Source organism: Dendroctonus ponderosae, unplaced genomic scaffold (genome assembly GCF_020466585.1).
Source record: "Dendroctonus ponderosae isolate FM_Combo_2020 unplaced genomic scaffold, Dpon_F_20191213v2 Dpon_F_20191213_1, whole genome shotgun sequence".
Taxonomy (NCBI): domain Eukaryota; kingdom Metazoa; phylum Arthropoda; class Insecta; order Coleoptera; family Curculionidae; genus Dendroctonus; species Dendroctonus ponderosae.
The window spans coordinates 29,221,996-29,243,184 of record NW_026017110.1 but is presented as its reverse complement, the minus strand read 5'-3'; the positions used below and the strand labels follow the sequence as shown (position 1 = coordinate 29,243,184).

At 38.1% G+C, this 21,189-nt stretch overlaps 2 protein-coding genes and 2 long non-coding RNA genes across 9 annotated transcripts in view; 2 read left to right on the top strand and 2 right to left on the bottom strand.

The window, feature by feature from the left end:
• Window positions 1–3,230, bottom strand: part of LOC109534602 (actin-related protein 5) — a 4,601-nt gene extending 1,371 nt beyond the window's left edge. The window contains exons 1-9 of one of the 2 annotated variants that reach the window (XM_048663338.1): window positions 2,938–3,230; window positions 2,549–2,884; window positions 2,228–2,422; window positions 1,944–2,174; window positions 1,726–1,880; window positions 1,482–1,675; window positions 1,213–1,421; window positions 953–1,162; window positions 646–899 (exon numbers count right to left, since the gene is read on the bottom strand). In XM_048663338.1, coding sequence (XP_048519295.1) covers window positions 646–899; window positions 953–1,162; window positions 1,213–1,421; window positions 1,482–1,675; window positions 1,726–1,880; window positions 1,944–2,174; window positions 2,228–2,422; window positions 2,549–2,884; window positions 2,938–3,040 — 1,887 coding nt within the window. In that variant the 5' untranslated portion in view covers window positions 3,041–3,230. Of the gene's footprint in view, window positions 1–645; window positions 900–952; window positions 1,163–1,212; window positions 1,422–1,450; window positions 1,676–1,725; window positions 1,881–1,943; window positions 2,175–2,227; window positions 2,423–2,548; window positions 2,885–2,937 lie in introns of both variants that reach the window. The other variant, XM_048663334.1, reaches the window with a different exon arrangement.
• A 557-nt stretch (window positions 3,231–3,787) lies between these two features.
• Window positions 3,788–9,080, top strand: LOC125503212. Its single transcript, XR_007280715.1, has 3 exons — window positions 3,788–4,052; window positions 8,606–8,667; window positions 8,728–9,080. It is a non-coding gene; the product is annotated as an uncharacterized LOC125503212 (long non-coding RNA).
• LOC109534604 (baculoviral IAP repeat-containing protein 7-B) lies at window positions 7,013–19,835 on the bottom strand. Of its 5 annotated transcripts, none has more exons than XM_048663221.1 (2): window positions 19,654–19,835; window positions 7,013–8,350 (listed from the first exon to the last, which is right to left on the bottom strand). In XM_048663221.1, exon 2 carries the CDS (start codon window positions 8,313–8,315, stop codon window positions 7,191–7,193), a length of 1,125 nt encoding a protein of 374 aa, XP_048519178.1. In that variant the 5' UTR covers window positions 8,316–8,350; window positions 19,654–19,835; the 3' UTR covers window positions 7,013–7,190. The 5 variants fall into 5 exon arrangements, with proteins under 5 accessions (XP_048519178.1, XP_048519169.1, XP_048519194.1 ...); XM_048663212.1 differs by lacking the exon at window positions 19,654–19,835 and adding an exon at window positions 14,659–14,914; XM_048663237.1 differs by lacking the exon at window positions 19,654–19,835 and adding an exon at window positions 14,388–14,606.
• Window positions 19,836–19,855: 20 nt separating this feature from the next.
• Window positions 19,856–20,434, top strand: LOC125503218. The gene is made up of 2 exons (XR_007280717.1): window positions 19,856–20,195; window positions 20,257–20,434. It is a non-coding gene; the product is annotated as an uncharacterized LOC125503218 (long non-coding RNA).
• The last annotated feature ends 755 nt before the right edge of the window (window positions 20,435–21,189 follow it).

Sequence of the window (21,189 nt, the reverse complement as noted above, 5' to 3'; positions counted from 1 at the left end):
GGACTACGGACATATACTCATGGCCAACGGAACAGAAAGGACAAAACGATACGTACAAACAACAGAACAAATTGCACTAAGACTAATAACACGAATACCCCCAAAACCCACTGCACAACCCTTCCAACCAACTACTATACGAACGCACAAACATTACAAAAATTTCGGAAAGACTAATACACTTACAGACAAAATGGACAAACAACCCCCACAATTGGACCATACTGAATCCCCTTTGCCTCACAAGACCGACAAAACACTCCCGTTTTCGTTCCCCAACAGATACTTTACTAGAACACCTACAAACGCAACTGAACTAAGGACTAATATCTGTTTGTTTTGTAAGCCAGGAATTTTTACTTTTTTTTTATTTTCTTTGTATAGCTGATTAATTTATACGAACGTTAGGAATAGGAATTAATTTTAGAATAAGCTAGGCTAAGGCACGGCACATATATACTAAACAAGGGCAGAAAGACCGATTGGGTCGATAGCCTTTTTCTGTAGGAAATAAAGATTATTTATATATATGTACTGGGGTGGACACATCTTAACAAGTTGTTCTGAATCCGCGATTTCCATCAAAGGAAAAAGCACTTGTTTGAAGCACCCTGTATAGCTAAAACGCTTTGAAAAGCGACTCACCTGATACATTTTTTTGGTGACTAAAGTGTCCATAAACTCTGCGGATTGTGCGAAGTTTCTGGCTCCATACCAGGACGAGAGACTGGCGTTATTTATGATGGTGATATTGACCGTTGATTTGAATGGTCTCACCGAGATCAAATCGGTCAGCAGTCGGTCTCTCAGACCGGGAAGATCGGCCAGTCCTCCGGTTACCACCACTTTTGAAGCCAGCTTCAGTTGATCATCAGGGTTGAACAACGACAGCACGTATGCTGAAAGTTTTCATCATTAGAGCTCGTTTAGATGAAAAAGTCTCTCGACTTACCAATAACTTCTGAAAGGCCGGCTTCTTGACTGCCGATCATGTATGGCTTGAAAATCAGCTCCGGCCCCCGGAACATTTCCACGCCAATATGGAGCTGATGTGCTTCTCCCGGTTGCGAGCAGTCTCCCAGTTCCGATGGTTCGTGAGTTCGAAGGATTTCGTCGAATTCCAGCAGTTTCTCATTTTCCGCTTCACTGTCCGAGTCGCCGCCTGCAAGGATCCACGTAGAAATTTTTCCGGGAGATTTCTTGGAAACTTACCGTCTTTGCTGATTGTTTTGTAAATATCCCAGTCTTCGTCTCTCATCCCAAAATCGTCGTTTCCTTTCTCTTTTCTCGCTAGCTGTGAGATGATCCGCATTCTTTCCTGTCCTGCGGCCGTTCGCCGTTTGGCCATATCCTGCTTGCGTTGCTTCCTGACCATTTTCTTCGTCAAAATTTCCTGCTTCTGCAATAGGAGAACCAGTTGCCTGTTGAGCTTTCCGCTGAATTTAATTACCAGTTTCCTGACGTTTTGCACAAACACATACATTTCTTTATCGCTTTCGAAAGCCATTTTGGAGAATTTTGATTGTTTGGCTTGCGGCTCCTCCATTTCGTCAATGTTGCTTGATGCCGCGAGTATTTTCTGCTTGGTTTTCTCTATTTTGGTATTCAAAGTGAAGATGGTTTTTTCCAAGTCCAGCACGTTTTTTATTTGAAACTCCGTTAAAGTTCGCTCGATCTGTTTAAGCGATTTTCAGTGAAAGAAGAAGGCAGTCGAAAAGCACTCACTGTTTCCCGGTCTGCTCCCAGCTCGATCATTTCCTTGATATCCAACAGTTGTCCGATTTTTTCTTCATCTTCCGCTAGACGTTCTTCGCGTTTTCTGGCGTTTATTTCGATTAATCGTCTTGCTAGTTCTCTCTTCCTTTCCTTTTGTTGTTCCACTGCGAACACAGAAGAATCGCCAAAACAATAAGCCAGTTTAAAGATCCAACATCCTCACTTACACGTAACTGCAGAAGTGATGGTATTTACAGTAAAAGGAAGCTGGATTTTCTTCACATTGTTCTCATAGAACTCTGCATTGGCCCATTTCTTCAGTTCCTCGCGATAATCAACTGCCACTCTACACACATTGTGCAGCAGTTCTTCAGCTCGGCTCACCGTGATTGCGGTGGCATGCACTGGGTACTTTAGCTGCAACAGTCGATGTAAAAAGTTGACTATATGGAAGCCTCCTAAAAATGGCATAGAAACGACTCTTTTGAATCCATTATCGGGAAATTTTTACCCGTGTTAAGTCTTCGGGTATTTTCAAAGTTCGTTTGGTTATTCAAAACGGGAATGATGTGACAGCATTGGTAGCCCAGATTCACAATCAAAGCACTTTCCATTGGCTTATGATAATTGTGGTAGCCAAATATCGAGTCGATTCCGTAGCATATTCCCGGTACGTTGTAACATTCAAAGAGCAGCTCAGACATCACTGAAATGAAGGTGAAAGTATTTTTGGAAGACGGGTTATATGCGCTTTTTTGGAGAAAATCTTCGCCAAATCTCAGCAAAACCCCGTATTTCTTGAGCGTTTCCATAAAATAACGAAAAATCTTACATTGTCTGGATGTATTGGGATTCAGAACGGCTTCAGTGCACAGAATGGGATGCGGCACACAGTCTTCAGTATTTATGCCCAAATGACTGAAAGCGTAGTCCAGAAGATGCTCTTGCGCCTCGAAATGCGTTACCACATTTCGATCAAATTGAGTCTTCAACTGAAACCGCACCGCTTCAATGTTAACAATATCGTTGCCAACTTGTAGTTGGGGAGTCTGCGGTATTTCGATTGTATCTTTTTTCAGCCGTTCTCTGCGCGGTTTGGCTATTAGATTGCGGAATTGAATCAGGGGCTCACTGGAAGTGGCCCAGCCCACTCTGCATGTGTAAGAACCTACGAAAGCCCTTTTAAACACCTAAAACTGCCCGGGGGCTTCGCGCACTTACCATTGTCTATGATGATTGGAACTGCGTTTTTTTTCAGCTCTGGTGAGTAGGTATGGACAATATCCGGCACAGTTTTCGTGTCAATGAATTGCAGCACTTCCATTGCAGTAAATTCGGGGAAAATTGTAAAATACTGTAAACAAAGCTGGCAATTTATTGGTTAGGTGTCGTTGGGTCCTCTCGTTTTCTCATCCGCTGTGTTGAGGAAAGCAAACTGACAACGCTGGTTGTATATTGGACGGTGTTTTTTTAAATAATAAAGCGGCAAATTTGTGTTCCTTGTTCGTGCTGTTTAATAACTTTCTGTTGCAAAACTGCATCAATTTTTTTTAAGTCATTTCATTCCTGAAAGTTGATTGATAAAAGTACTTTTTTTTAAATGGCAAGTCAAGGAGACTAAAATCAGGATTTCTGGGTGGCCAAGCCGCGCTTCCGCTCCGTCAGGGTTAAACTGAGGATGCGGAAGAACGGTATCTGATCATTTACCAAACGTTTGCATAAACCACATGTTTTCATTGAATAATACGAACGCTCCTATAAATACACACAAGATGTTGATGTTGACTGTGGCTAGATATTTTTTTATTTAATAAAAGCCAGCAAACCCTGTATTTTCAACGAATTAATGTTTACATAAAAACAGGGTGCGGTAAGAATCTAGTTTAAAAAAAAGTAGATTAAAATGTGTGAATTATGCAGTCGATTCACGACCATTCTGATTCGGCAAAATTTTAGGGAACAAAATCTAATTTTCGCATATTTTTAGGGTGTTTCTATATACAAATCAATCAAAACCAAACTGGGAACATCAATTTCAAATTGGCGTTAATCAAATGCAAATTGACAGTAATAAAAAATCTTGTGCGTTTCAGTTTTAAGTTGACAATAATTAAAAGAGATAAAAATTAGTGAAAATAAGATGATAAGGCACAATAAATAAGATATGAATTAATTTAAACCATTAAAGAAGGTTTGAAACAATGGGAATGAAACAAAATTGAGTTGCAAATCCAGTTGTACAAGTCCAGTGGAAGATAGTGCCACGAATCGCTGCATGAGATCCTCTTTTGGGATCAGAACAGCCCGATCAACACCAGCCAAGATGTTTAGTCCTTGTAAGTACCAGACATGTCTGCTTTTATTTAATCCGGACTATGGTTGTTCAAAGGAATTGAAAATCCCGCACCACAAAAGTGTGTGATGGTCAAATTTCCCCATTTACAAACAAATCCATTGCAATCTTGTTTGTTCAAAGTTTTACGCTCTTCTGAAGCACTTTGTAATGTTCGCTTCTGCTTCTTGAAGCAAGTATTTCTGAATTCGGACTAATTTGGCCTCAAAGTAGTTGCATTAAAATGTGTGTATACATTCGTAAAAACTCGCGAGGCGCGCCTAAGCCGCGCCAAGTTCGAAGAGTGTGAGATCACATGCGCCCATTTGAAAAAAAACTCTTCAACATAGTTTGGTCAACATTTTGCGCTCTTCAGAAGCGCTGCTTCCATATGCGTTCGCTCCTGGCTTGTTGATACAAGCATTTTTGAGTTTGGACTAATTTGGCCTCAAAGGAGCTGCATTAAAAGGTGTGTATAAATGAGTAAAAACCCGGAAAAGTCGCGCCCATGCCGCGCCAAGTTCAAAGAGTGTGAGGTCAAATGCGCCCATTTGAAATAAACCTCAACATTGTTTGGTCAACGTTTTGCGCTCTTCAGAAGCGCTGCTTTACATATGCGTTCGCCCCTGGCTTGTTGAAACAAGTATTTTTGAGTTCGGACTTATTTGGCCTCAAAGGAGCTGCATTAAAAGGTGTGTTTAAATGAGTAAAAACGCGCAGAAGCCTTGCGAAGTTCAAAGAGTGTGAGGTCAAATGCGCCCATTTGAAAAAAAACTCAACATTGTTTGGTCAATGTTTTGCGCTCTTCGGAAGCGCTGCTTTACATATGCTTTCGCTCCTGGCTTATGGAAACAAATTTTTGAATTCGGATTAATTTGGCCTAAAAGGAACTGCATTAAAATGTGTGTATACATTCGCAAAAACTCGCGAGTCGCGCCTAAGCCGCGCCAAGTTCAAAGAGTGTGAGATCAAATGCGCCCATTTGAAAAAAAACTCTTCAACATTGTTTGATCAACGTTTTGCGCTGTTCAGAAGCGCTGCTTTACATATGCGTTTGCTCCTGGCTTATGGAAACAACTTTTTGAGTTCGGACTAATTTGGCCTAAAAGTAACTGCATTAAAATGTGTGTATACATTCGTAAAAATTCGCGAGTCGCGCCTAAGCCGCGCCAAGTTCAAAGAGTGTGAGGTCACATGCGCCCAATTGAAAAAAAAAACTCTTCAACATTGTTTGATCAACGTTTTGCGCTCTTCAGAAGCGCTGTTTTACATATGCGTTTGCTCCTGGCTTATGGAAACAACTTTTTGAGTTCGGACTAATTTGGCCTAAAAGTAGCTGCATTAAAATGTGTGTATACATTCGTAAAAACTCGCGTGTCGCGCCCAAGCCGCGCCAAGTTCAAAGAGTGTGAGGTCACATGCGCCCATTTGAAAAAAAACTCTTCAACATTGTTTGGTCAACGTTCTGCGCTCTTCAGAAGCGCTGCTTTACATATGCCTTCGCTCCTGGCTTATGGAAACAACTTTTTCAGTTCGGACTAATTTGGCCTAAAAGTAACTGCATTAAAATGTGTGTCTACATTCGTAAAAATTCGCGAGTCGCGCCTAAGCCGCGCCAAGTTCAAAGAGTATGTGGTCAAATGCTCCCATTTGCAAAAAAAACCTTCAATATTGTTTGATCAAAGTTTTCCGCTCTTCAGAAGCGCTGCTTTCCATATGCATTCACTCCTGGATTGTAGAAACAAGTATTTTGAGTTCGGACTAATTTGGCCTCAAAGTAGCTGCATTAAAAGGTGTGCATAAATGTCTCCAAGATAATGATGCATGGGATCTAAGAAACCGTACGAGACACCAAGTCGGTTACATAAGAAAAAAGAACGCTTTATTTTTACCGAATTCGTTAATGCCGGTAGTGCATGGCTGTTACTCAAAAATTATTTAGGCTTATGCAGGTTGCAAAATTAGGACCACAAGGTATTTTTCTGTTGTACCTGTTTCGAAGCGTTTAGACGCAATGACACTTTTTTCATACGGACGCCCCGTATATGTCAATCAATGTCAATAATAAAATCCAATAAATGTATAATTAGTTTATAGAAACTGGACGTTCCTATAGAATATTCTATGAATGCTCTTATGGAATTTAGAAAATATTTAAAGAATAAATTGCCTTATCTGGGAATGCTACTACTGTAGAAATAACAAAAAACTGAATGTATTCGTTACTGGTACAAACAGTCTTAAATAATGCCGTCACTGAGGAGCGGATCCAAGTCAAGTAGTAGAAATTCAGTCTTTTGTTGTCCACGAAATTAGAAAAATTCTCGTTAGTCGTTAAAAACACAACACAAGGGGGGGGGAAGGTCATGACCCCCCCTGAATCCGCCCCTGCCAAACAGCTTGAGACAGACTATACATACAGCTGGAAAAAATACGTTTACCTGCTCGCTCCTTATCTGGTAACTCATCAATATGCAGCTTTTTTGGAACCTCCGGTACGCTTGCGACATCAAACCACTCATTAGCATTGTTAAATGCACAAACACCCGCCCCCTTAAAAGTTTCGTTCTTTATACGAAGCACAAGGCATCGAGCCCGAAAATCCGAGATGGCAAAGCAATGAACAGTTAGATTGCTTCCTGCAATTTTGATTCTGATCAAAGGCACAATTCGAACGTGAAAAATGAAATAGGAAAAACAAAAACATTTTTTAAATTTTTTATAAATATATGTATAAGACATTTTACATTTGTACATTTACAAGTATCTACATATTTAGTTTTAGCAGTTTTAGTTGGAAATATGGAAATAGGTCTATTCAGGATATGGATAGTTGTAGTCGTGTTAACTAAACTAAGTGAAAGTTCTATAAGCGTCTCGGAACTAATAAACATATGAAAGCGTAGTTTTTCGAACCTAAAGCTAAAGAAAGTTTGTACTTGCGTCCGAGTGGTGAAAGTCAAGTTAATAAAAATAGATCTATTTAATGCTAAATTACACTTTTGACAAGTTTTATATTTGCAAACTACAAAGAAATGACTAGACGTCCAAATTTTCTGGGGAGAAAAGTTCATGTTGACTTTATTTCCAACAAAAAGCTGGTTTAAACAATAGTTAAAATCCATATTGCTTACACTATTGTCTATGATAGGAACGCTCGGACCGTGGCTTCTAAGGGTTTCCGACAAATTGCGCAATTTTTTAGAGCGGAAGAACACTCTACACAGGCAACAACGTGTCCACAAGGCAAAAAAACTACACCCACTTCATTCTTGTAACAGATTTTACAAAGGGTCTTCTCTTCGCATGTTTTGTCTTTCTCTGTCGATGAAGAGAAAGACAAAACATGACTAGAAGCAGCAACAGCTTCTTCGGCTTTTGCCTCTTTCGCACTTTCTTTGGTTTCGGACTCCGAAGAACTGGCCGAAGGTCGTGGGTTTCGCTTATCCTTAACTTCCTGAATGTATTCGGGCCCTTTCATCAGATACACGTAGGAACACTTGGGGAACCAAAGGGCGTGCTGCTCCCAAGGGCTGTCGTTCTGTTCCCAGTCTTTCAAGCCGCCACCACAGTGAAAGCAAATCGTTTGATCCCCAGTGCCGAGATAGTAAAATCCAGCGTCGGCCAACTCTTGGGGGGTCTGTTTCATGCTCTTTGGCCATGTGCCAAATGTAGCCCGTCGGGCTTCAAACGAAAATTTATCTGGATGAGCGGGACCTTTGTTTTTGTGAATGCCTAATCTTTCTAAATGGATTTCGTCTTCGGGCACTGAATTTGGCAGGATTTCTACCCCGTACAAGCCACAGGTGTCAGCAGCACGCGAACGACTATTAGTAGTACTACTACTACTACTACTACTACTACTACTACTACTCGAACTGGGCTCAACCGAATTCATTACAAAGGGACAAGCTGGGCTCCAAGTCCGATGATCTTTCAGAGGATCGTCTCCTGCCACCCAATGGTACCCCTCTATATAGCAGTACGCACACTGGACAATATCACTTTCATTTTTGTAATAGAATCCAGCCTTTGCCAGCACCTCCTTGGCGATCTCTCGGTTTGGCCAATTTGCGAATGTCCGCAATCTACCCGGATAGGACTTGTAGTCGGGCTGTGAGGAAGATGCCTCCAATAAGGCCAATGGAGCTTTATTGCTGTTGTCTGTCTCGCTTAGGTACTCCAGCCCATTGGCTGTTAACAGGTTTCTTTTGGGAAAGTTTTTGCTCTTTGCCAAAATTACTTGTTTTACAACTGTACTACTCATAATTCCAGCTTAGTCTCTGCCGATGGCCAGCAAACCTGCAGCAAAAAAAACTACGGTAAAACTCTGCTTGCCACAAACTCCAAACAAATACTTTCAGCAAAAAAATGCTGATCGTCCATAGAATCGTGCCACCAAACTTTTAGAATATTTTCATAATTATGCTAAACTTTGTGCAGCGTTGCCAGGTTGCATAAAAAGTTATATGCTAAATGAATGAATGTTTAATCAATTATATGTTGAATGAATATGTTAAATGGAATAGTATAAATTCATATTTTAAATTTTTCCAGGAAACCTTGACAAGTTTTAAAGAAAGGAAGTCAGGCAAGGGCGCCCAAAACAAGAAGAAGACGTATGGAACACAACCGTAATCATTCAGGGCGCTTAATGTTTAATTTTGTTTGTTTTTTAGATTTATGGACAAGCCGCAGCTTTTTACGTTAAGCACTGTTAACGTCACTGCATTGACGGCGAAATGGCGGATAATTAAATGGAAACCTGAAATTGGTGAAGTTTTTTCAAAGGCGGCATTTCATAATTTTTCATAGGTGTAGGGAGGCTTTTCAAAACCGTAAAAAATTCAAAAATAAATTGTATTACCAAAGTTGGAGACAGGAGAGAGAGTAGGACATAACAATCAAATATCGAGCCAATTTAATGCGTTATAATCATCATTGTTAATCAACTTCCAGCCGTTTTCCCTAGAGGACGCTTTGAATGTTAATTGTTTAAAAAATATATGTCCAGGAGTTTTATTTATAAAAAGGGATTATTGACATTTCACTTCCGGGCTTTCATTCAAGTAATAGTATTAATTTAAATATCCTACAAAATGGCTGCCGTACAAAAAGAATACTAAAATGTTAATTTTTTCCTGATTTTCCAGTGATTTAACTAGAGCTGATGAACTTTTCGCTGTGGGAACTGGCGGAAATCGATTACAGCGCTTTAGTACGCATGCGGGCGGCAATCAATTCTCGGTTTCCTATTGGAAAATACGCCAAACAGCTCAGCTGATGAATAAGCTGAACACTCAGCTGATCCTGCCACGTTGTCGGTTCAGTTCATTTATTCTTTGACGCTTTGGCAATTAATTAATTATTTTTAACGCAAAGAACCGGTTGGAAATTTGCAAAAAAAAATAATTTAATTAGCGAAATGGATCCCTCCAATATTGGCGAGGTGTGACGAAGTGCCGAAATCTGTCAACTGTGAAGTGAGCGTGAGAGAGTGGCAGCCTTCATGTGTGGCATTTTGAACACGTCGCCATGACAACCGGAAACTGATAACACAAACATGTGTCAAATAATCTGCCCGTTGCAATAACAGCAGCAGATAGCGATTAAATGAATGGAAAAAGCCAATTCCGAATAATCAATAACTGACTGACTGTGCAATTAGAAGTGAACATTGCCCAATGAAGAATAATGGTAAAATATGCGGGGCAAAATACAATAACCGTATAGCGGGGCCGACTTTCTTTATACAAAACGAATAACGAGCGTACATGTCGGCAATAATGGTTCCAGCCAGTACCAGGCCGGCACGGTGGTACCCGATGGTGAAAAAGGACGGCGACAACAGAGGAATTCAGAGACCATTCACGAGTTTCAACATTCCAACGTCCCGGGCCCCGCGAGACCCGCAAGACTCCAAACTACCAGCCCTACCACATTCCACAGAGATCACATCAATGACCGAGCAGCGGAAACTGAAAAAAGCAAGAGCCAAAAGACAGAGACGGAGACCCACACCGAGGGCCCTCCAGACGGTTTCTTAGAAAAGCCGGTATTCCTACCTACCACAGACTGGCAATCTGAAATCGACCTTATGGCATTCACGAATTTCAAATATGCCCGGGATTCAGGTATTTGTTTAATAGATACTCTGATCATTAGACGGGCCGAATAGAAAACAAGGCTACGACATATGGTTGATAATGGGTGCTCCTAATGAGCCAACCTACTTCGATTTCCATCGTTTCCTAGCCGAATCTATTCGCTATTCTACAAGCAAATGACTACTGACCTTAAACAAGACTCCAAATTGGGTTTTTGCACTAAAAAATCATTCCGAATTGATGGAAATTTGAAATTTTGAGTGACACTGCACAGCGTTACCAGACGACACAAACAGCACAACGATCAGCGCCAGTCTGCCAGCCAGTCGAGTACGCGGGCAACGTTGCCAACTCGCCGAAGGATAGGCCGCAAACTCGTTTCCCCGACCAATTTTCTCTTCGAGAACATACATTTGGAGACCACACAATTTATGCTACAAACACGCCATTTTCCTGCAATGAACAGCAATGGGAAACTGGTGAATTTTTCCGGCTTTCAGGCTGTAGCGAAAACAATTTTGTCCAGGCGTTTCCCAAGCGCGAGTGGCCTGCATCCTCAGAGCTGGTTTCAAGCAATGCCCGCAACAGCCTCTATTAAAAACAGCAAATTGGACAAGAATTCAAAAAATCCAGGTGACATCTGTCAGTGGAAAAACCGTTAGCAAAATGGCTGAATTAAAACGGATTATGTGCTAATTGAAGCAAAGCCACCTTGTGCCCCATCTTCCCAAGTAAGCACGTTCGAAAAACTCCCCAAAAACACACATCCTGAAAAACTAGCCTCTAAGAGCCAATATTCACACGAAAAAATTCCCAGATGCACCTTCAAATACCTGAATCCTTCACGTAACCGCTTGAACTGAGAAGCAAAACATCGAAAATTCCAAAAAAAATGTCCCTAATCCCCCTGAGCTAGATCATTTTTTTGGCGCCCTAGTGTCCGGCAACGTTGCAAAAAATGGTTCTTTAAATTTACTATTGGCGCTTCGGTAGTGGCGCTAAATTTCCGACGATGGGTTTTTGGATTCTGGCGGGAATTGGGGTGTTAAAGGGACCGCACTCTATGAATGAATAAAATCAATACGAACCGTGCCTTGAATGGTACCAAGGTGGTACTCGGGAGGATCAGTCGGATATACCAATAATCCGACAAAGAAACGAAAGGGGAGGGTTTAAAAACAGCCAAGTGAATGGATTTGTCACAGATACTTGAAATAGCATAGTACTGATATGATGAAGGTTTTTGTTTAATGGGTCGTGTGATTGAAATTGGTACAAGGTGCAGGGTACTTACGTAGTTGGGGTTGCACAGGAACTCGTATTTTTTAAATCTGCAATACGCAATGAATTAAACTTTTTTATTGTAACTGTCGCTCTTACGCTCGCACAGAATACTGAACTTTAGGTGAACTTTCCTAACCAATTATAGAAAATTTAGATTGCGCAGCGCGTATCTTAATCAGATTATGCCAATGTTTACGCCGGTTTATGAGCGTTTAATCAGGGCTTAAGCAGAAACAAATGAAACAACATGAGCCTTGATGCAATTTCTGTAACTTTCTTAACATCCCAGAAATTCTCTTCCAACATCAAGACCTGGTCGTACTGAGGGTCATCAGAAGTACCTTTAACTCAATTGCATGAGAAAACTCACTAATATAAAAAATACTCTTCATATTGAGGACTTGGGGAAGATACTAGAAGAATGTTAACAGTTAAAGTTCAAACAATCCACAGATTTAAGCAGCAACTTACTGGAAGCAGAGTTAACGCCCTAAGAAAATCAGCAAACAACCTGCACACAAAATCATCCAGATATGCTGAGCTTCACAGAGGAAACTTTGGAACGGCTATTGCCCAGAACTAGAAGAGTAACTTTTCCAGCTTTAGCTTGGCTTTATTCGCTCAACCCTGAAGTACACACACAATGGAATCGAATGCACATAAACCCGAGCAAGTGGATGAATGTCTTCCGAAACCTTCCATGCCTTGAAAGCCACTTTTGGATGAATTTGGAATTTTGGAAACACCCTTTAATACCATCATCAGTTGAAGTAATGGGGATTTTTTCACTCAGTTTAAAAAACAGTAAATTTTTATAAAAAAATGATCTAAAGCGCGAAAGTTCATCCGTAGGATTTTTGGTCAGAATCTTTTTCGCGCCAAATTTATGGACTTAAAATTTCTTTACAATGGGGAAATTTTGACACTTTTTAAGGAAATAATATAAAACCTTATTTTTCACCTTAGATCGATGCCAACTGCATATTTTAGTGATTCTCTTCTGTTATGAAAGTTTCTTTACTTTTGAGCCTCATTCCCAATTTTTTGGGGCGATGCAGCAAAAAACGTCAAGAGACAGAAAAGGCGTATTTGGAAGTTGCTTAATCCGAAACGAAATGAAAAAAGTTGCAAAAATCTAGTTGCAAACTTTTTTGCAAAAATATTTAGTTACGACCACCATTTGAACATTCTGTACCCAAGATTTGGAGAATTATAAGAAATAATTGGAAAAGTGCCAAAAGATCAAGTGCAACAATCGCAATTAGAAGCTTCTTTTGAAAGAACAGACCCTGGAAATTTCTGGAGAATTACCATTTAAAACGTTCAGCTGATTGATAAGGTTAATCAAAACACGATTTTCCCAGCAAAACATGAATGATTTTTCCCCGGCTTGAGACTCGAATCAAATGACGCGAGTGACAAACAACAATAGACAAACCTGTTAACAAAGTCAACAGGCAGAATCATTCTCAAACACCCTGTACATATTATAACAGTCTTGATTCAGGCCAAATTTCATAAAATCTTAGCTAACAATGTTAGTGAAATCGTTGTACCCGGTGCGCCAAACACTTAATTAGAAAGTTCCACTGGTTAATTGCAAGAAATTGAGAACGTTTCAGGGCGATAAACACCAAACTTTCCATTTCCAAGAGCATCCAAAAAATTTATCAATTTCGAGTTGATTCTAAGGGAAAAGTGGATGTTTCTGTCGAATTTGGTAAATCGTTTGCTCATCCCTTGACAAAGTGGAGTTTTGATGTTGATGACTTTTTTGGATATGTGGCAAGCACGCACTTGTAGAAGGGGGTTTCGGACCTATTAGTTCCATCAGCCTTGTCAGGCCCTGGTTTGATGGTGACAAAAATCTGTGCTTGGATCACTTGCACAAATCACTTTTTGAATTAATTTGTGTTAGAACGTAGTTTCTTTTTCTACATACAAGAAAAGAAACCTGATGGGTTGCAAGTGGAATTATAATAAAATTAAATAAAACAATTTCGAAATATTTTTCATCGCTTTTTCGAAAAGAAATATTTTTGTAGTATCAGAGGCCCACCCTGGAATTTGCCTAGAACTTTAGCAATGTGGAACACGTAACTCAGCCCCGTGATGATCATTTAATCAGTTTAAGGTATTTTCGTGAAAAGATAGGCCGGCAGGTATGTTGAGAATGCTGAACGGTAAATAAATAGGTGGAATGCGGTTCGAAGCTCGTTGGCCGTTCAAACGTTTGGTTTCGTGGCAAGGCTGTCTTGTGAAGAGATCAGTGGCGTTCCTCCGGTTTAATTTTGCCTAAACCGAAAATCCGTCTTTTGCCATCAAAATGTGCATTTTTCAAAGAATTAAATCAAATCTATCGGGCAACGACACGGATTATGGGGAACGAACGAACGAACGAAATCGGAACGATCGCTAAACGTAGAGAATTGTAAAAAAACGAGCTAAAACAGTCATTGGAAGCGTCATTAGATGAGAAACGTTTTTCGGTCGTATCAGATTTTTAGGCCTTGAAACTTACCAATTTAAGATAACATCTAATGGAGGAAAAATACGAATACTAAACGGAAAATCCTCACAATTGTTTCACTTGAAACGATAATATTAACATTGGGTTGAATCATAATTCTATGCATACATATATTTCTGAACTACTTAATTCGGTAAAAGATGGAAAATCCCATCTCCTCAGGTCTGTTTATGTGGTTCAGAAGCCTAACAATAGTTAGTACATTTGCGAATTTTTCGTCATTCCTAGTAGTTAAGCTGGAAACATTCATTAAGCTGGTGGAATTAGATGCAGACGTTCAAAGGGCAAATTAGTTTAAAAGGGGGTGAAAAATCGATAGTGCCGAATCCCCGAGCGAAAAGCATTTTGGCTGCAATTCCTCGTAAAAAAAACTGTGGAAGCTCCGAATGAGACCAAGAAACTGAACACAGATACTTACATTTTGCAAGCTACACACTAAACGGAGTTACAACAGAAAACCAACATGGACGAAAGCGTATTGATTTTTTCCGTGGCGCACTTAAGCAACATTTGCTGTATGAATAAATGAATGAGAGGAAAACTAGTCGGCGCTTTTGATAAATAATGATCAGATGCGTCACCTATTCGAAAAGCGTTCCGGCGTAAAAACACTCAACAAACGAATGTTTTCCATTCAATGTCATTCGCTGAACACGGAAAATCGATAAAAAATTTTCCAGCCAACTTACTTTGCGCATTGAAGCAACCCAAAGCCTGATGATGGCGACGCTGAGGTCCGGATGGACGAAACGCCGTGGGATAATGTCGGTTCACAAACGGAAAGTAAACAGAAAAACACCAATCAGATGCAATACCGTCGAATGAGCGTGAGAAACTGAACGAAGTTCGACATGTCACAGGACGCTCCAATGCATAGGAGCGAAAACTGAATTTGAATTGGTTAGTGATCCTTTGGCTCTCTCTTTTCAGTTCGCGTAAGCGCACGAACTGGACGCATTCGACTCTTTTAGCTCTACCACCTCTACAGTGTGAGTCAATGAAATGTTTCGTTCAATTCTTGCAAAGATACAAGAAAAACCCGCGAACATACCAGTACTACCGGATTTTGACCAAGTGAATTATCCAATTATAAAAATTTAGAAATCAGGATCTTCAGCTTGCCTAAAAACTTTTGTCCAGTAGAAGGCAGTTTTTTTCGCCTTGAAGAAACAAATCAAAAATCTAAAGTTTTCGCCCACTAGAAAAGTTCAGCAAAAATTGTAATTGATAGTTAATCAGGGTAAACTTCCTTCAGTTCTACATCATGTTTAATACCAATTTAATTAAACAAAAATCTCTTCAACCTCCAGTTGAAAGTTGTCACTGGGCCACCCTGTATGTGTTAACATGCTGTGTATGAGTGTGTGTACGTATTTAGAACGTAAACAATGCACTGGAAATGTACAGTATTCGTTAATGGATTCACTGGAAAAAATATATTATTATCGAGTATAGTTCCATAAAATAATGTCAAATTTCTTCTGCATGTTCTTTTCTTTTGCAATTTTATTTGTAATTAGCAGTTTTTGGCGGCACAATTTCACCTCATTTAGTGTGTGTTTAATAAAGTGTTGTTTCAATTGTTCAATTTGTCACGATTTGTTTAAAACTTGTCATAATTTTTCGTAATCGAATATTTTCTTATTTCATAGTGTTGCTATTTACGTGGAATAATTTCCAAATTTGTCATTTTTAATAGGAAATTTGCTCTTTGACTTCATTGGTTTTCCATTTGTCAGTTTCAAGTTATCTCCGCTTTGACTTAGAATACTTTGTAATTATGAAAAATTTTCAAAATTTGAAGTAAAAAGGGCAATTTTTCTTTTCGAATGCTTAAGTATTTCAATTAGCTACCAATCAAATATGGGACCATTTCAAAATAATACTTAATAAGGAAAAACGAATGACGCCAATTTTGAATCATCCTGTGTAAAGCAAATTGTGTGTTTTTTTTTAAACATTTAAAAATTGATTAAGCCCAGTTGAAGCAGCCAAAAATTGATGGAGGAGATGTGGCTTAAATTGCACAATAATTTGCAGTAGGCGTGTTTCTTCTTCTATTTTTGACAATTTTTTCAAATAATTGTTGGCAATTTTGAATGGAGATGAACAGTTGATATTAACGCATTTTCATAGAGGAACTGTTGCCCTATTTGTGCAAATAATTTGAAAGTTTGTCAGATTTGTTGTCGATTTTTTAAGTAGGAAGCCTTCTGTTCGAAGCAGATTTTCTCACGATTAAAAAAATGGTTTCCAAATTTCAGATGGAAATGGAAAATTGTTGTTATGGCCCTTTTTAAAGGGAATGTGGCTCTAGTCGCACAATAAATCGCAAAGTCGATATATTTTTTCTCAGGTTTTGACAAGTTTTTAAATACGAATCTTGTTCTGTACGAAGCAAATTTTGTCATGATGTAACTAAAAAATGGTTTCTAAATTTGAGGTGGAAATGGACATTTAACATTAACGTTATTTTATTAAGGAAATGTGGCTCTATTCGCACAATAATTTGTAAGGTCGACATATTTTTGGTCTATTATTGACAGTTTTTTCAAAGCACAACTTGCTCTCCACAAACTAAATTGTGGTTTACAATTTTTTCCAACCATTGTTAACACATTTGGGGTTGAGATCGAAAGTCGATCTTAATGTTTTTTCATAGAGAAAGTCTCGCTCTATTCGCACAATAATTTGCGAAGTCGGCAATATTTATTTTTTAGTTCTTGCCGATTTTTAATGCGAAAATTGTTCGCTTAGGGCTAATTGTGTTTTCCATTTTTTTGAAATTGTTGGCAAATTTGGGATGGAGATGCAGAGGTAACATCGATGCGATTTCATTGAGAAAGTGTTGTTCTATTCGTGCAATAATTTGAAAATTTCTTATATTTTTGTGAATTTTTTCAATAAGAATTGTTCTGTTATAAGCAAATTGGGTAGCGATTACAATTTTTTTTTCAATTTTGGGAAGGAGATGCAACATTCAAATTAAAGCCATTTCAAAGAGGAAATGTGATTCTATTCGCACAATAATTTCCAGTCGGCATTCTGTGTCACGGTTTTTAAAAAAAATGTTTTCAAATTTGAGACAAAGATAGAGAGTTGACATTAGCTCAATTTCATAGAGGAAATTTGGCAATAATTGCGCAATAACTTGCAGTCAAAATATTTTTTCTGAATTTTTGGGCATTTTTTTAATAGAAAACTTGTTCTCTAAAAGCAAACTGTGTCACGATGTTTTAAAAAAATTGTTTGCAAATTTCGGATTGAAAAGCAAAGTCGATGTTAACGTTTTTTCATAGAGGAAAGGTTGCTCTATTCGCGCAATAATTTGCAAAATCGATATACTTTTTGTAAATTTTTGTCAATTTTTCATGCGAAAATTGTTGCTCTGTGTGAAAAAATTGCTCTGTGGATTGCGTATTACTATTTTTTCAACAAATTGCTTGCAAATTTGGGATCGAAATGAAGAGTTGGCATTCTGATAAAGTCTCTATTCATGCAATCATTTGTACATGTTTGGGAATTTTTCAATAAGAAACTTGTTCTGTAGTAAGCAAATTGTGTCACGATTTTTTCAAAACAAATTATTTTAATTTTGGGATGCCGATGGATAGTTGAATATAACGCCGTTTAATAGAGAAGATGTCACTCTAATCGAATAATAATTCTAAAAATCGTCCTATTTTTTGCAAGTTTCTGGCGATTTTTTAATGCAAAACTTGTTCTCTCAAACCGACTGTAAAGATTTTTTCAAAAAATTGTTGGCAAATTTGAGAAGGAGATGGAGGGTTGATATTAACGCCTTTTGATCAAGGAAATGTTACTCTATTTGTGCATTAATTTGCAAAATTCTGATAATTTTTCTAAATTTTTGGTGATTTTTTTAACACGAGACTTGTTCTGCATAATTTTTTCTAATGATGGGGATGAAACGTTGATATTAACTAGAGATGGGAGAAAAACATCGATGCTTTGCAAACATCGATGTAATTCGTTCGATGTTCGATATTTTTACCATCGATGATGGAAATTTGAGACATCGATAAAACATCGATGTTAGATTCGGAAATGAAAACATCGGACATTTGATGTTGCTACTAGATAGAAACATTTTCTGCGAAGTCTTTGATAGTTGCAACCGAAAAAAGCCTCTTTTTGCAGTCAGTTGATCGAAAAATGTGGCAACTATATGTTGAATAAATTAAGTCGATTATTTAATGTCATAGTAGTAGTAATAATAGTAGTAGTAATAAATTAATCAATTTGAAATTTGTATGCAACGGCAAACTATCAGAACATCGATGTTGTCAAACATCGATGTTCTGCCTTCGATGTGTCCCTAAGATCGAGTTTACCTTTCGATGTCAACATCGATGGCTACCATTGATGTTATAGGATCGATGTCCCACCCAATATTAACTCAATTTTCATACAAAATGTCGTTTTGTCACTACAACAATCGATTGGCAGTAAAACTGACAATTTTTTGTAAATTTTCAGCTGTTTTTTTGTTGCGAAACTTCTATACTAAGCAAATTGTGAAACGACTTAAAAAAAATCCAAATTTGGGGTGAAGATAGTTGATATATAGATAGATATATAGATATATAGATATAGATAGATATTCTAAATAAAGTTGATACCTATTACCGTTTAGTAAACAGACAAAACGTGGCTCTAATCGAATAAAATTTTGAAAAATCGACATATTTTTTGAAAATTTTATACCATTCTCTAACGGCAAATTAAGCATCAAGATTTTTTCAAAAAATATCCGCAAATTTGGGATGAACATGAGACGTTGATGTTAACGTTATTTCATAGAAGTGTTGCTCTATTTGTGGGATACTTGGCAAATTTGATGCACTTTTGATAAATTTGTTGTGATTTTTTAAATGCAAGTTTTGATCTCAAAACAAACTGCACCAAACGTCACGTTGGTTTAGGCCAGAAACCAGCAAATTTTATTTGGAGACAAGGAATTGATATCCACATAAATTATTAGGGAAAATATCGCACAATTCAAATTAATTTGCAAAGTTGTGACCATTTTTGGAGAATTTTTAAATTCCCAAAATAGTAGCAAATTAGTTTTGGATATTTAAACAAAACATTTCAGGATTGCTGGATAAGAAGTATACTCCGAATTCACCAGATTTAAACCCGATGGATTTTTTCCTTTGTGATCCAATGTGATTTTTCGATCAATCATTCTGAGCAACATTTACAGGAAGCTCGGCAAAGATACTTTACATGTCATTTTGTCACTTTTCACGGTTTAATTTGCTTTCTTGTCCTCGATACAAATTAATACTGCAGAGGAATTTTAATTGTTGCCGCAATTCGACATTTTAATCCCTTTGGATTGGTTTATCAGTCGATTAGATTAGATTTATCGCTACTCTTTAGAGATTAATTGTTTTCTAAATCAAAAATCAACAACAAAACTTGACTCAAAAACAACTTTTCCATTTTCGCATTTCCAACAGATGAATTAAAAATTAATCCTCTATTTGTGTTCTTCCATATGCTTTGGTAATTATCAATTTGATTAAGTCGCAAATTACTCAATGAACAAGTCAGTTGAAAGTGAATGTTTTGTAAATAAAAACAGCTTAAGAAGCTTGTCGAAGACACACTTAATGATATAAGTAATAGGTATAATTTAATTTGAAAATTCTTACTTTTAATGTAGTTCTTGATTAATTCTCTTCCTTAGCGAAGAAGAAAATCCTCACTCTCTAAATGTGCAATTTCCTGTAGTCTATTCCAGTTTTCGCGCTCTGCAATTTCACAATTCGCGCACTTTTCTTTATCTTTTCTGCCCTGTTGAAGCACGTCCCAACGACCGTTGAAACCTAATTGACTGATTAAAGAGAGGAAAATATTTATAAAGCAAAACGTAAAAAATTGATAAGGATTATCAAAAATTGATTAACATTAACTAATGAGCAAGTCGGGGTACATTTTAAATTGGCACTTGGATTCGCGACAAGAAGTCGACGAAATTCGGTTCAGTTTATACATGCGGTCATCGATGGTTACTAGCCCGGTCAATGAGTTTAAAACATTCGAAAATTAAGGATAAATTTCACATTTAAACGACAGTGAAATTTTTGAAAATATTTCGCGTGTGTTTTGAAATAAATTGGAGAAGGTTTTTTGACCAGATGATCTAATGGAGGATCCGCTGCTGGCTGTTAAAACGGCCAAAAATCTGTGATTGGTGTGCAAGAGTACTGGGAAGTAAAGTAAATAGGGAGTTTTTAGGAGTTTATTTGTTCTAGTTGCGATACCTTGATTTTCCAAAAGGCTTTTTTCTTCATACCAGTAGAACTTTCCGTAGTCTAGTATCTCAAGTACAACACAATATGTATTTGGTCACTACAAACAAGTCTGCGTCGTAATGTTTTTTTTTAAATTTAGAATTGGTGTTTAATAATAATAAAAAATGACGTAACCATGCGGCAACCTTGTTTGCGAATTTAAAGAACAATCGTTGGACCGAATCTGGTTGACCCTGTCCTTCCCCCCGCAGCCTCCCAGCCCCCCTCTGAAAAATGGATTGTATCGAAAAACCGCTTTATTTTAGGTGCTTTAACCAGTGTCGTGCGATGTACATTATTAACAATTAAGTTCCAATAATTCACGAATGGACACAATCGCGCGTACTGGTTTCGATTTTGTTTTTATCAATAAAGCACCTTATCTCGGCGCCACAAAGTTTGATATTTACAGCTGCGTGTTTCTAGTTGCTAGTCCTCTATATGTAATTGAGGATTTGTGCGTAACCATACAGAATGACAATTTGAAAATTCCTAATTATTATATCTGAGAAACTATCAAAGATAGTCTTCAAATGGAAATTTCTGTCGAGCAATACCGTTTCCTTGGATAATTGCTCAATTTAGCCAGGGTGAGTTCTAAAAACCCCAAGTTCTGGGTCTGGGAGGAAAAAATCAAGTGGCGTTAAGTCGGGGATTCGTGGTGGCCACTGAACAGAGTCTGGCCTCGCAGTGCTTTGCATAATGTGGATCTGAATCCTCACTCCTAATTCAAGCAAGTCACAAGTCTTCGAGGTTTTTGAAAGAAGAGTTTGGAAAGTCTTTGATCAAAATCCTTCAATATAATGTTGTTGAGTTGAGGTGGCCGAGCGCTGACGGGACGTTTCTCAAGTGCATGCAGTTGGTTTTTATTCTAAAAAATGGTTCAGTGTTACA